Here is a 13,326-nt window from a genome sequence, read left to right as displayed (position 1 = left end):
GTATTTTAGTTGTTGGCTATTTGGGCTTAGTCTTTTTAATTTGAGCAAATTGCATGTAAAGTCATGAACTTTCAAGATAGTTTGTTTTTCTCCGTGAACTTTAATTGTTGCATGAAAAGTCATATAGAATGTGCAAATTTCCGACTGTGCAAATTTCTCATTCGACCCAACCCGATAGTTTGGGAAATTTGCACAATCCGGTAAAGTTACTATTATCTAATGTCTTGTTAAATTTCTGACTGTGCAAATAATCTAATGTTCGGTAAATTTCTCATACTATTACAACTGTCGTCTTCTTCGAAGTGCGAGTTGTGACATCCATTTTTTTCCTACAACTCTCCAATTTCCAGATTTTTCAGCCCCTTCAGCTCATAACACTCGACAATATACTCTGCTACGGTGAAATTTTAGGAAGGGATATTGATATATTTTGAAAATTATAAAAAAATTGAAGAAGAAAAACATAAAGAAAATTTTTTTTGGAACCCTCACTGTGTCTGCCACTGCTTCCGCCTACTTACACAGCATCGCCAACTCTGAACTCGTCTCCGTCTCCTTAAGTATAATTCTACTTCCCCTTTGTATCTAAATACACATAGAACCCACTACACACGCTTATGATACACTCTAGCACCGACATACACACACACCTAAATATCTCTCTACTTTTCACAAACCCACACGTGCAGCTCCTTTTCCAGCCACCTTCGGCCGTTGCCCGCCCCCTCTCTGGCGACGCCTTGGCTGCCAGCAGCCCCACTTCCTCTCCTCCACATGGTTTTTTCATCCTCATCTTTTCTTACCTCCATTAAAGTATGATTCAAGGTTGAAGCTTTTTCCCAACTCAAGTTTCTTTCAATTTAAGGTTGGAATTGATTTACTTCTTGATTATATCATCTTCTAAGTTAGTAATTGTGGGTTTGTTTTGAATAAATGTGTTTTTATTGTGAGAATGTGAGAAAGTAAAGATTCTTTTGCTATTATTCTAAAATTGGGAGTTCTTGCTATTTTGTATGATATGCATTATTATTAGATGATTTGATTACATGACTATGAGTAGAGGTGTTCCAAACATGTTCACCTTTGTTTTGTGAAGTTTTAGAGTAAAATAGTAATCTGCTGTGAATAGTAACCGAGCGCAGAATTCTATTATCTATAAAAAGAACATCACAAACACACTTCAAATATTTTAATCATTGTGCAGAAGTCATGGCTAGCTTACTACTGGCGATTACATTATTTTTGGATGCAGTCAGAATCGAAGGAGCCCACAACGTCACCATATCTGTTCTAGAGACGGCTATTTCCAGATGAGCGGGTAACATACGTACATATATATGTACTATAATTCATTATTTGATTAGCTAACTATTCAATTTCTTTTTGAATAGTCTGTTTAGACGGCACACCTCCGGCCTATGCCTACAGCCTCGGGTTTGGGGACGACATCGACAACTGACACGTATTTCTAGAGGTATATAACTTTAAACAACTTCCTCGAATTTTTTGTGAAATGCCATGGGTAGGTTCAATTAAATGAAACTTTTATCACTTTGAATTTGAATGTACACATATTCACTTAGTAATAAGTAAATTAAATCAATCATTTGATCTTCACGGAATTAAAAATAGTTCACAATTAATATTTTGAGCTCGTATATAATTGGATTTTTATCTGTACTTTAACATTACATTGGTTATCTCCGTATGCTCAGGCTTTATCATTAATTTTTAATACTGTTGAGTTCATAAGTGCTAGTGTATAATTTATCTATGGCTTTATGATAATAAGACTAACTATTTGAAATTGCAAAGGGTGGCGCGTGGTGTGGGAGCAAGGGTGGTTGCCTCAATAGATCCAAAAGTTATCTTGGAAGTAGTGCTAAGCTGATATCGGTGAATAATGGTATACAATCCTTCAGTGGGATGCTAGATGATAACTCGACATTGAATCCATGTATATATATATACATAGGGATGTATTCATATTAATGTGTAAAAAACTGTTAAAAAGGAAAACTAATTTCATCCATTGATTAGGTGTGATCTGATGGTTGATATGGAAGCCACTTGGAATTTAAAAATTAATAAAATAATCGAAAAGGGTAAAAATGGTGAAGCACACAATTGTACATGATTTCACTACATGATGGAGTTATATTTGTACATCATGTTCTATTAGTACATGATGTTAATGTATGAAAATGGTATTTTAATGTACGAGTCCCACGCATTAATGTACGTATGTGACTGAATAATATATACATTATCATAGGTATAATATCAAACATTACTTTCCGTCTCATGAATTTGTGAATTTGTGGATGCTATATAGTAGAGCTTCCATCCACAAATTCATGAGTCGGAAATTAATGTATGATATACTTATGATAATGTACATTATCATGGGTACATCGTACATTATAACGAGTATATCGCATATTACTTTCTGTCTAATGAATTTGTGAATTTGTGGATGTAGATTCACAGATTCACGAGACGGAAAGTAATGTACGATATACCCATGATAATGTTAGTGTAAGAGAGAAGTTTTAATTCTAATGACATAAGTGGTAAATAAAATGATGTGTAGGGTTATTATTTTGTTGAAAACATTCTATAAGTGAATGTGCATTTTTAGTGGACGTCCAAAAATGGTAAATGTGTCATATTTTTTATGGACGGAGGGTGTATATGTATATCTAAATCTGTCTCAAATCGCAGTTTGGCTTCCATTGTTTCAAGTCTATAGTAACTTTAATGTTGTATGTATGTATTCAGATTTCTACAATTGGCACGTATTCAAGATCTTCTACAGTGACGGCTCATTCTTCATGTCCGATATTTAGGACGTGGACCCAGTAAGTTTTTAAATTTCTTTCATATAACCAATAAGCACAATTAGTTAACTAATTTAACTTGCCCTCTTTTAAAAATCGGATTGGACAATTCAACGTCTTCAGCCACAAACTAGTAGGCTGACCAATCCAGTTTAGCCCTAAAATTGTACCATACTGATAGCTACATCACTTCACTAATTTTGTCGATTTCTAAAACATTTCGCAGAAGGATAACCTGACTTATAGAGGTCTACGAATTTACGAAGCGATGATGGATGAGTTGCTGCGAATCGGAATGGGAAATGCTAAAAATGCACATATTATTAAATTATAGTAACTTTTGGATTAAATAAATTCTAATTTCTATTTGATCGTATTAATTTATATTTTCTATATAGGCTTTATCGCCTGGCACTTCGGCAGGTGCACTAGCCGCAATTTTACATTATGATAGGTTTCAAGCCTTGTTTCAAATGACAACTAGAGTGAAATGCGTATCGGATTCGGGGTTTTATACACGGATAAAGACTATCTAAACTAATTACCTAATTATCAATATAAATTTTATTAGAGTATAAAATTGTAAACTATGTCGTTGATTGATTTTATTTGGCTCACTAGAGAGCAATTTCTGGGCGCTGATTTCAGAGAAAGCCGCTTCTTTAGTGTGGTATCAAACCAAGTATGTAGTCTTCTTATTTCATTTTACTTTGCTATGTAATCTAGTACATATTATTAAGACGTATATTCATATATTAATTCATCATTTTTGCTATGTGCATGTATAGGGTTTGGCAAATACGTTACCCACGTCATGTACATCTACATTTAGTCCAACTCTGGTAAGAATAGCTCCTCATTACTTTTTCAGATATTATAATTATGTATTCCTCATAATCATTATTTGTATTTGTAGTGTTTTTTTCCTGAAAATTTGTATCAAGATATCCAAACTCCAATGTTTTTGATCGAATAAGCATTTGACCAATTTCAGGTATATGGGTAATCTTATAGTGTACGTAATAGTTATTATTTATTAATATCTTTGTTGTTATCCAAACCCCAATGTTTTTAATTTTCCAACAACTTGTCACAGTTATCTTCTAATGTGTACCCTACTAACGCTATAACTCTGAGATGGGCCAATTGCACCCGAGACTTGCAGACTTTTTGCAATTGGACTGAGATAGAAATCATGAAAGGTATACAAATAATATTATCACTAATTTTGACTCGATTTAATAAGAATCGATCCCTCGTATTAACTTATTTTTTCTTTGTTTAGATTTTAGGTATACATTTATAGATATATTGAAGAGGACAATCACGGATAGCTCTTCAAGGAGATGTTATTTTGTGCTTAGTTGCTATCGACATGGCTACATGGAAGACACAAAGGGTTCAACATGCTCTTCGTTGTTTGGCAACGTACTTGCTAACAAAGTAAGTGAAACTATTTAAGTATTTAACATTTCAATCTCTTAGACACAATTTGTTTGGTCACACACTACTAATTTAGTTTTACGCGTATTTGTTTGACGATAGCACAGGCAATTGGCGATTGGTACTATGATCGGAGCGGATTTTAGGAAATGGAAATGCTCAACAATTTGCCTAGGAACTTCACTACCAATGTCGACGAAGCTACTTTCGGGAAAAAAATGTGGTATGTGAATTACACGTATATGCATGCAAAGGATGCGAAGGAGAGGATCACAATCAGCTGGAAGATGTGGTTTGACGGTTTAGCTGACTAACAGACTTAGAGGTTGAATTAGGAACTAGTATTAAACATTGTGTTGAAGCAGCTTTCCATTTTGTTAACAGCTTTCCATTTTATTATTTAATAAATTAATGCAATTTACAGCTCTATCTTTCTATGCCCTAAATCGTTCACGATAGGCTATTGGGCTTAGTATTTTAGTTGGTGGCTATTTGGGATTAGTCTTTTTAATTTTATAGCCAATATTTGTTCCAATCCCTACTCATACAACTAATATTTTTCACTGTGTAAAATTAAAACCACTTTAAAGTTCAATTTCCTTTATAACTATTTATTTATTTTGGACTATTGATAATAATAATAATAATATATTTATTTTTTACTTGTAGTTATGTATCGGATCATTTTTCAAAAGTTCAAGAATAATCCAATTTCAAGTGCTTGATGCTTCAAATAATAGTAATTCCTCTGTTTCTTATTAACAGAGGCAATTTTTTTCGACTCAGAAATTAAAAAAAATATATTTAGCATGTTAAATGGAAAGAAAAAATTATGAGATATAAAATGTTTATTACTATTTTTTGCCAAATTAGAAATTACAGTATTATGTTGAAACTGTATAAAAAAGCACTACAACTATATAAAGCAAAACGGAAGAAGTAGTATTTCAGTTGTGAGTGATTAGAATTAAGAAGGAATAAACGTTATAAGTGTTGACAATAAAACTATTCTTTGAGGGTTCCAAGGCATGGAGACTCGCCAATAAACTGTTACTATTATCTCACGTCTTCTTAACGTTATATATAAGGATATTAAATTGTGTATAAAATTGAATATTTTAACATTATTATTGTTATTATCGTGTTTTTAAATTTCCACATTGGCTAATTCAGATTTTTGGTTCCGTCCATAACGGTAGGTGCTCTCTCTGTTGCCTTTCCAAAATGTAGTCATAATGTGCAACATAAGTTGTCAAAAATTGATAGATTTTAATTGAATTTATATTTTCAGTTATGAATGAAGGGTTAAAGTTTTCGGTTATATTTGGTTTCTTAATTACAAGTAAGTTACTTAAGATGGAGGGATGAAATGAATCAATTGAGTGATATGACACCTATGAAAGCAAGATGTAACTCGGGTTATATAATATCTTAGAATCATGAGTCCTCAAAAATCAAACATGGTGAGGGTGATAGTGAGGTGAGGGTGATAGTGATTATGGTAAGTAGTTTGGTTTTAATTTTAATGAGTGAATCGGCAGTGATTAATGATGTCAGTAATCAGCCAATTAAATTGTCGAATATAATAGTGGATTTGAAGGAGTGCTACAAGGTTTGGGGAGATGATTGCAAATCTAAGCTGTATGATGCGATATGCAATGGCAGAGAATTCCACCGAGATATTTGTTGTTATCCCATTGCTACTGAGAAGATTAAAGAGGATTGCTACTTTTCAATTGCTGATGACTTAAGAACGAATTACCCTTGCAAAACTCCAGAGCTGGCTCTCCCTTTTGCTTTTGATAATTGGAGATCTTGTAATTTTGACTGATTCTCATATCATTCATTTCAAACTTCATTGAATAATTGTATTGGTTATCATATTGGTAATCAAATTATATTGAGCATGAGATTAATATAATTAGTGAAAGTCTTTTAATCTTATGTTTTATTCATAACAAACATTTTAGACAGTAAAGAATATGCAGATTAATTAAGGAGTAATTACATAATGTGCACTTCAAGTTTACCAATTCAACAAAAATAATGTTATAGTAGTAGTAATCAGTTTTATAAAATAATGGTATCACAAGTATGCAATTAAAAGGTTCACATGAATACAAAAGAAAAATTGGTGGACTCAATTGAATGTGGATAACGTGGCTCACTGCATCAATGGCATGCAAGGCAACACACACAAACAAAACACTCTTCTTTGTTTCTTCATATATACATCAAAATCTCACCTCCATTGCAGAAACTAGGCTGTTACAATGGCAGTCACTGCCGACGGCTGCGTATCCCTGTCCGCCACAGGGCAGCTGCACCGCCCCGCCACCTCTTATCCTCGAAACAGGAGGCTAGTGAAGTCCGGCAATGGAGAATTCATGGGGCAGAAGCTCAAGTTTGCACCAATTAAGCAGAGGAGGAATGGCAATGCTATTAGGAGCCATGTCTGCAGCTCACTCACAGCTGACTTGGCAGGTGAGGCCAAGGTGAGACTCTTGGTTTTAATCGATGAAACTGTTGGTTAATGGGGACTGATTATGAGAGGCTTTGACAGTTGAGGGACATGGAGGTGGAGAAGAGGGATGCGAGGACTGTTGTCGCTATCATACTCGGAGGAGGAGCAGGCACGCGTTTGTTCCCACTCACCAAGCGCCGTGCCAAGCCAGCTGTGAGTAGTACACTATCTTGCACATCAACAATGCATTTATCAGTGGTTATGGATTGTGATAATGCGTGATTTAGGTTCCAATGGGAGGAGCGTATAGGCTAATCGACGTGCCAATGAGTAACTGCATCAACAGTGGGATCAACAAAGTGTACATTCTCACTCAGTTCAACTCAGCATCACTCAACAGGCATCTTGCAAGAGCTTACAATTTCGGAAGTGGTGTCTCATTTGGAGATGGCTATGTTGAGGTAAATGTGAGAATTAATGCAGATGAATGTAGTCAAGTATGATTATTGATGAGTGACTTACTATGCCAGGTTTTAGCTGCCACTCAAACTCCAGGACAGGCAGGTAAAAGTTGGTTTCAAGGCACTGCAGATGCTGTGAGGCAATTCCACTGGCTTTTTGAGGTACGAGAATTCTGCTTCTTGACGATTATGTATCTAGCGTTTGTTTGGATGGAAAGATGACCAGCTCCATGTCAACATACCTGCAAAATGTACAAATGTTCTGCAGGATCCAAGAAGTAAAGATATCGAAGATGTTCTCATTCTATCCGGTGATCACTTGTACAGGATGGACTACATGGACTTTGTTCAGGTAAACTAAAGTAAAAACATGTAGCGCAACGTCAATATTTTTTCAAGCATTAACATGACATAAGATGGTGTTTTTCTCAGTCTCACCGCCAAAGTGGGGCAGATATTACTTTATCGTGTTTACCTATCGATGAAAGGTATAACATTTTTTCCGCAACGTTACACTTACTAACAGTTTTCAAGCAAACCTTATGTTCCTGTTAGCAAGTTTCAGTTTCAGTAGAAATCGATTTCCATGGCCAAGCATCCTTGCATTTTGCATTTGTTTATACAGAAATAAGTCCACATCAGTAACTGTATTTCATGAAATTCATCTTGTTTCATGATAGGCGTGCCTCAGATTTTGGTTTGATGAAGATTGACAATAAAGGGAGGGTCCTTTCGTTCAGTGAAAAACCGAGGGGAAATGAGTTGAAAGGAATGGTAATTTTGGTTACATATACTTATCCTTTCCTAAATTATGGATAGAAGCAATTACAGTGGTAAATTTCAGGCAGTAGACACAACAGTTCTTGGACTCTCGCAAGAAGAGGCGGAGAAGAAGCCTTATATAGCTTCAATGGGAGTTTATGTCTTTAAGAAGGACATACTTCTCAATCTTTTAAGGTAAGTATAAAACTAACTTGAATACAAATATCTGTGTTATCAAATATGTCAAGGCTTACTTAGTGCTGTCTGCTGTTCCGTTTCTTAAGATGGCGTTTCCCAACTGCGAATGACTTTGGTTCAGAAATAATCCCTGCATCAGCTAAAGAGTTCCATATTCAGGTCCTCTAAAGATTCCTTCACTAACACACAATTAGTACTTCAAGAATACAATTTCACCATTACATGTGTCTGCAGGCTTATCTATTTAACGACTACTGGGAAGATATCGGGACAATACGTTCCTTTTTTGAAGCAAACCTAGCCCTTACAGAACATGTAAGTTTCCTGAAGTGCAAAGTTTTTCTCTATAAAGATGTCATCATCACTTAAGCTCTCGTAGATGATCGACATGGATGAACGATGTATAACTTAATATTGATGTTTTTCTCTTGCAATGTTTTGTCAATTCAGCCACCAAGATTCAGCTTCTATGATGCTACAAAGCCAATCTACACATCTAGAAGAAACTTGCCACCATCAAAGATAGATGACAGCAAGGTTTCACACTTTTTGCATGACCGGGAGTCTTAAAATTGCACACCACACCACTTTCAAAAGCCACTCCAAGGAGATTCTACTCTGTATCAACATCTATTTTTGTTTTGCAGATTGTTGATTCTATAGTTTCACATGGTAGTTTCTTGACAAGTTGCTTAGTCGAGCACAGTGTTGTTGGTATCCGTTCACGCATAAACTCCAATGCCCATCTAAAGGTTAGATTTTACCTGTTTCAGAGTTCGGTAATTTTGTCCACATTAAGTGTTTGCTAAGCTTGGTGGTTACTGCAGGATACAGTGATGCTCGGGGCTGACTTCTACGAAACTGATTCAGAAATTGCTTCTTCTTTATCAAAGGGGAAAGTACCTGTAGGAATTGGAGAGAATACAAGAATCAAGTACAGACAGTTTGATTTATGATTAAATCCTCGAAAATTCTCACACATTATTTTCATTCTCACATTTCTCCATTTGCAGAGAATGCATCATTGACAAGAATGCTCGAATTGGTAAGAACGTCGTCATTGAAAATTCAGAGGTAAGTTTCTCTCAGAATGCTTACCAGCAGCTATTGCCTTTCTTGATCAAGCACTCACCATGTCTTCATTATTTGCAGGGTGTTCAAGAGGCTGACAGAACTTCAGACGGATTTTACATCCGATCGGGCGTTACAATTATACTGAAAAACGCTATAATCAAAGATGGCACAGTGATATAACAATTTTGTCTCTTTTCTGTTACATAAGAAGAGTGTCAAAGCAAGTATTCAGCAACAAAATTCAGATTTCAACAGAGCTACATTTCCATTTTGTGTATTTGTTCATATAATAAAAATGTGCAACTTATGTCTGTTTCAACGTCACAATCATCCCTAATTATTACGTAAATGTTATCCAATCAAGATTAGGAACATAGATCACTGTTTAACAGAATGCATACTGTTTTTTCTTGAATAACTGCAGGAACTTGACCCTTGTTATCCTTGTTGTAATCTGTTCTATAAAGAAATCGAGATATAAATTTGAGAGAAAGAGACTGAATGTAATCAGACTTTGGCAAGATCCTGAATTCTGGGATATTAAAAGCTACTATGAAGCACAACCATTAGACAGAAATCCAGAAAAATAACAGAAAATATCATGGTCAATTTTGGCCAATACAATCATTTCATCCTACCATAACAAGTTAGAAAGATTTTTAAGTGATACAAACACCGGGAGCATGCAGTTGTTCGAGTTTTAGCTTCTTCTCCGGATGATGAACGGAGGTGCAGTGAGACGACTGCAGCAAGCGAAAACACTCAAACAAGACGCATGACTATCAAGAATTCAAAAGTTGAGTCTTTCGCTGCCAAGGTACCCCTTCGTGGGCACGGTGTGTAAAACTCAGAGATCCATGAAACCAACTACTTCTTTGCATGCCATTTTGCGATGCTGCTGAACCAATTCCACTGAAAAACTAAGCCGGCCAAACGCATAATACCAGCGGTCATTACCTCCACAAATGCATCCACATATGATCTCTGAGGGGATAAACCAGCCGTGGCAACAGTAAGTAATTTGCCTTCCAAGTTGCAGGGGACCATAAACGAGCCTGACTGGATTCCTTTCAGAGATTTTAGAGCAACTTCCTCAGCTTTCATTGCGCCAGAGGAAGCTGCTATTATACTAGTCAGCTGTGGGCGTCTCTTGTTCTCTGTCATCGGGAGAAAATGTCAATGAGGGTTGAGATACACTATGTCCAAATAATGAAAAAGGTAAATTTACAAAAATACTAAGAACTTAGTGTTGCAATAGTGTGATGCAACTATAAGAAGTTTTGCTCAAGAACCTCTACCACAAGATGATAATAGCTCTTCAGTATTTAAATTTACACACCCTCTGATACATTCATTCATTAATTGAATTTACACATTGTGCTGGAGGAAGCAAACTTCTTGTTTTGCTCTTTACTTTTTGTCAAACAACATTACAATCCCAGCATAAAACAAGTAAGGCTTTTCGCCAAGCAATAAAATTGTTCCAGAGGAAGTGAACTTGGAGAGCTAGGGGACTAATCCAAAGAAATTTCTCCATATACAGCCATTTTTAACCAAGCGAAACAAATACTGTTCCTAAAATCATAACTAAACCTTCTTGTATAACCATATCAAATTTCATCTATGGTATAGAATCTGCAAGTAATAACGCATACGAAATATAAATCCGAGATGCATGTTGTGCAAGCAAGAAATAACAAGTAGTAGATTATTCACGCTGAGCAATTCCAAGTGGAATATAAGGACAAATTCTACACCTTCTGCAAAACCAGGAGTTTCAGTGTCCGGGGGGAAAATGAGGCTGAGATGAATGTCGTCTGCTATAACCTCGTGTTGCAGCGCTTCAGCCAAACCCTTGAGGCCAAACTTACTCGCCGAATAAGCCGTGTAGCCATAAATTCCAACCTGAAATAATGAGCTATGCCAAGGTGAGAATAAACATACTACAAATATCAGTCACCAATTACAATATATGGACTGCAAACAACGACATATCAGCTCGCTCGTTTAGCTTCATATCAAACCTCAAAGTATCAAACAGTTTATAAATAGCCCAACTTCCCCAAATCAGCTCATCACTTGAACTACATACATTACAGTAATTCTTAGTTTCACACAAACACACACACACATCAGCTCTTTTAACTTCATATCAAAGTATCAAACAGTTCATATCAGTTCATCACTTAAACTACATACATTACACAGAATAGAGCAACAGTAAATCATAGTTCCACACACACACATCTGAAACATGAGATCCATTCAATCAAAGATCGCATTTTTATTAAAAAGGAAGCCTTTTCGACAACTAAATTAGGGAAATTCACCTGGCCCGCCTGCGACGACATAATGGCAATGGAAGCGGGCCCTTTCTCGGCCCGATTGGTCTTCATCCCGGGCAAAGCGGCCTTGATCAAATTAAAAGTCCCCGTGAGATTCACATCGATCATGAACCTGATCTCCTCCACATCCTGCTCCTCCAGCTCCTGCGGCACGTACACCCCGTGATTGCACACGAGGACGTCGATCGGGCCGGCCTCCTCCACGGCGCGCTTGACGGCGCCGTAGTCCCTGACGTCGGCGCTGAGGGCCCTGACATCGCGGCCGGTGGCGAGCCTGATGGAGCGCCGCGCCTCCTCGAGGCGGGCGGCGTTGCGCGCGAGGATGGTGACGTGGGCGCCGCGGTGGGCGCAGAGGCGCGCGAGGGCGAGGCCGATGCCGCTGGAGCCGCCGGTGATGAAGACGTGGCGGTTCTTGATTGGGACGCGGACGGGCTTGGGGCGGACGATGAGGAAGAGGATGAGGAGGATGAGGAGTGGAATGGAGAGGAGGAGTGAGAACAAGGAGAAGTACACTTCCGCCATTGGGAGAGTTTGGATGAAAATGGTTAAAAATCAAAACTTTAACAGTGAAATCCAATTGAGATTTATGTTAGGAGAAGGGTTTAGGTGAAGTGCTTGAGAGAAATTATAATGGAAACTTTTAATTTTTTTTAATGAAATGGATTAAAATGGAAAGAATTTTTATTTTTTTTAGAAATTGGAGGGAAATATAATGGCTTAGTTGTTGTATTTCTTTATTTGTACTCCATTTTATATTTGTTTTGGACAGTTATTTGTGAGATTGTCGAATTCATATGGTTATGGGCGGAAAAGTTTCGGTTATATAATAAATCTGCGGATATGATCTTTACATACACAATGGTGGATCCGGGAGTCTAAAAACTCCATTAAATTTGACTTTTGGAGCTATTGTAGATTCTACGATGTGGCAATTCCATTAACCCTTCAAAATTGAGGTTGACTTTCATTATCCATTGTTTTTGCACCGTCTTTCCTTCTAGCAACGGTCTATTTCACTATATCTGATTTCACGAATTCCGTAGTTCGCGTTATTGACATAGTGCGCCACAAAATTGACATTACTTTCAACATGTTTAATCTTAATAGTGGGGTTGGAGTTCAACTCACGTCTAAAAATTCAAATTGTGGAACCCATCTCGACATTATGTATATTGTACTAGCATCTTTATGGCACTAAAACTATTTGCGACCTTTTAATCAATCAGCCAAATATGAAATGTAAAAGAGGTTGTCATGTTATGGGGATGAATTATTTTATTCGAATTGCATTTTTTATAGTATGCTTTATTGTCCAATTTTCAAATCTTGGATCTAAGTTTAAGTTAGTGGCCCTCACTTACATCAACATCATATTTCTTTGGATTAGATCAAGATGTCATTCAAGTGGCGTTCTTTTTCTTTAACCAAAATTATTCCCGGCTTTGAATTTAAATAATTTCACATATATAAAATGAGGTAGATTTGGTCATCGCCATAGATCCTATATGATTTAAGAAATTGACTAGAATAAATTACAACAAAAACACTCATTATCTATTCTTGTTCGGTGAAATTTGTGTAAAATAAACCGAAAAGCATTTCGAATAAATTGATTAATAACATGATTTCTAATTTTTATGTAAGGAATGAATCATTGAGTATATGCCACGAAGTGAGCCCAATGCTGGCTGGAAATTCTCAATTAACTTTTTCACTAAATTTAGATTCCTGCCACAATA

General features: G+C 36.5%; 2 protein-coding genes and 1 pseudogene across 2 annotated transcripts; 2 read left to right on the top strand and 1 right to left on the bottom strand.

Moving 5' to 3' along the window:
* The first annotated feature begins 1,209 nt into the window (after nucleotides 1-1,209).
* Nucleotides 1,210-4,597, top strand: LOC148933130 (pectin acetylesterase 11-like; annotated as a pseudogene).
* A 1,901-nt stretch (nucleotides 4,598-6,498) lies between these two features.
* LOC148933129 (glucose-1-phosphate adenylyltransferase large subunit 3, chloroplastic/amyloplastic-like) lies at nucleotides 6,499-9,561 on the top strand. The gene is made up of 15 exons (XM_089062448.1): nucleotides 6,499-6,778; nucleotides 6,847-6,960; nucleotides 7,035-7,208; nucleotides 7,278-7,370; nucleotides 7,477-7,560; nucleotides 7,641-7,696; nucleotides 7,889-7,982; nucleotides 8,053-8,165; nucleotides 8,255-8,327; nucleotides 8,403-8,483; nucleotides 8,619-8,705; nucleotides 8,816-8,920; nucleotides 8,996-9,102; nucleotides 9,182-9,242; nucleotides 9,321-9,561. The coding sequence occupies exons 1-15, from the start codon at nucleotides 6,557-6,559 to the stop codon at nucleotides 9,420-9,422; spliced, it is 1,566 nt and encodes a 521-aa protein (XP_088918574.1). The 5' UTR covers nucleotides 6,499-6,556; the 3' UTR covers nucleotides 9,423-9,561.
* Nucleotides 9,562-9,808: 247 nt separating this feature from the next.
* LOC148933128 (3-dehydrosphinganine reductase TSC10A-like) lies at nucleotides 9,809-12,171 on the bottom strand. Its single transcript, XM_089062449.1, has 3 exons — nucleotides 11,573-12,171; nucleotides 11,000-11,147; nucleotides 9,809-10,399 (listed from the first exon to the last, which is right to left on the bottom strand). Exons 1-3 carry the CDS (start codon nucleotides 12,107-12,109, stop codon nucleotides 10,110-10,112), a joined length of 975 nt encoding a protein of 324 aa, XP_088918575.1. The 5' UTR covers nucleotides 12,110-12,171; the 3' UTR covers nucleotides 9,809-10,109.
* Between the last annotated feature and the right edge of the window lie 1,155 nt (nucleotides 12,172-13,326).

Source organism: Salvia hispanica, chromosome 1 (genome assembly GCF_029641045.1).
Source record: "Salvia hispanica isolate PSC_SH4W2 chromosome 1, Shi_PSC_v1, whole genome shotgun sequence".
NCBI classification, from domain to species: Eukaryota; Viridiplantae; Streptophyta; class Magnoliopsida; order Lamiales; family Lamiaceae; genus Salvia; species Salvia hispanica.
Note: the sequence above shows the minus strand (reverse complement) of the source record. Positions and strands in the feature narration are given on the sequence as shown.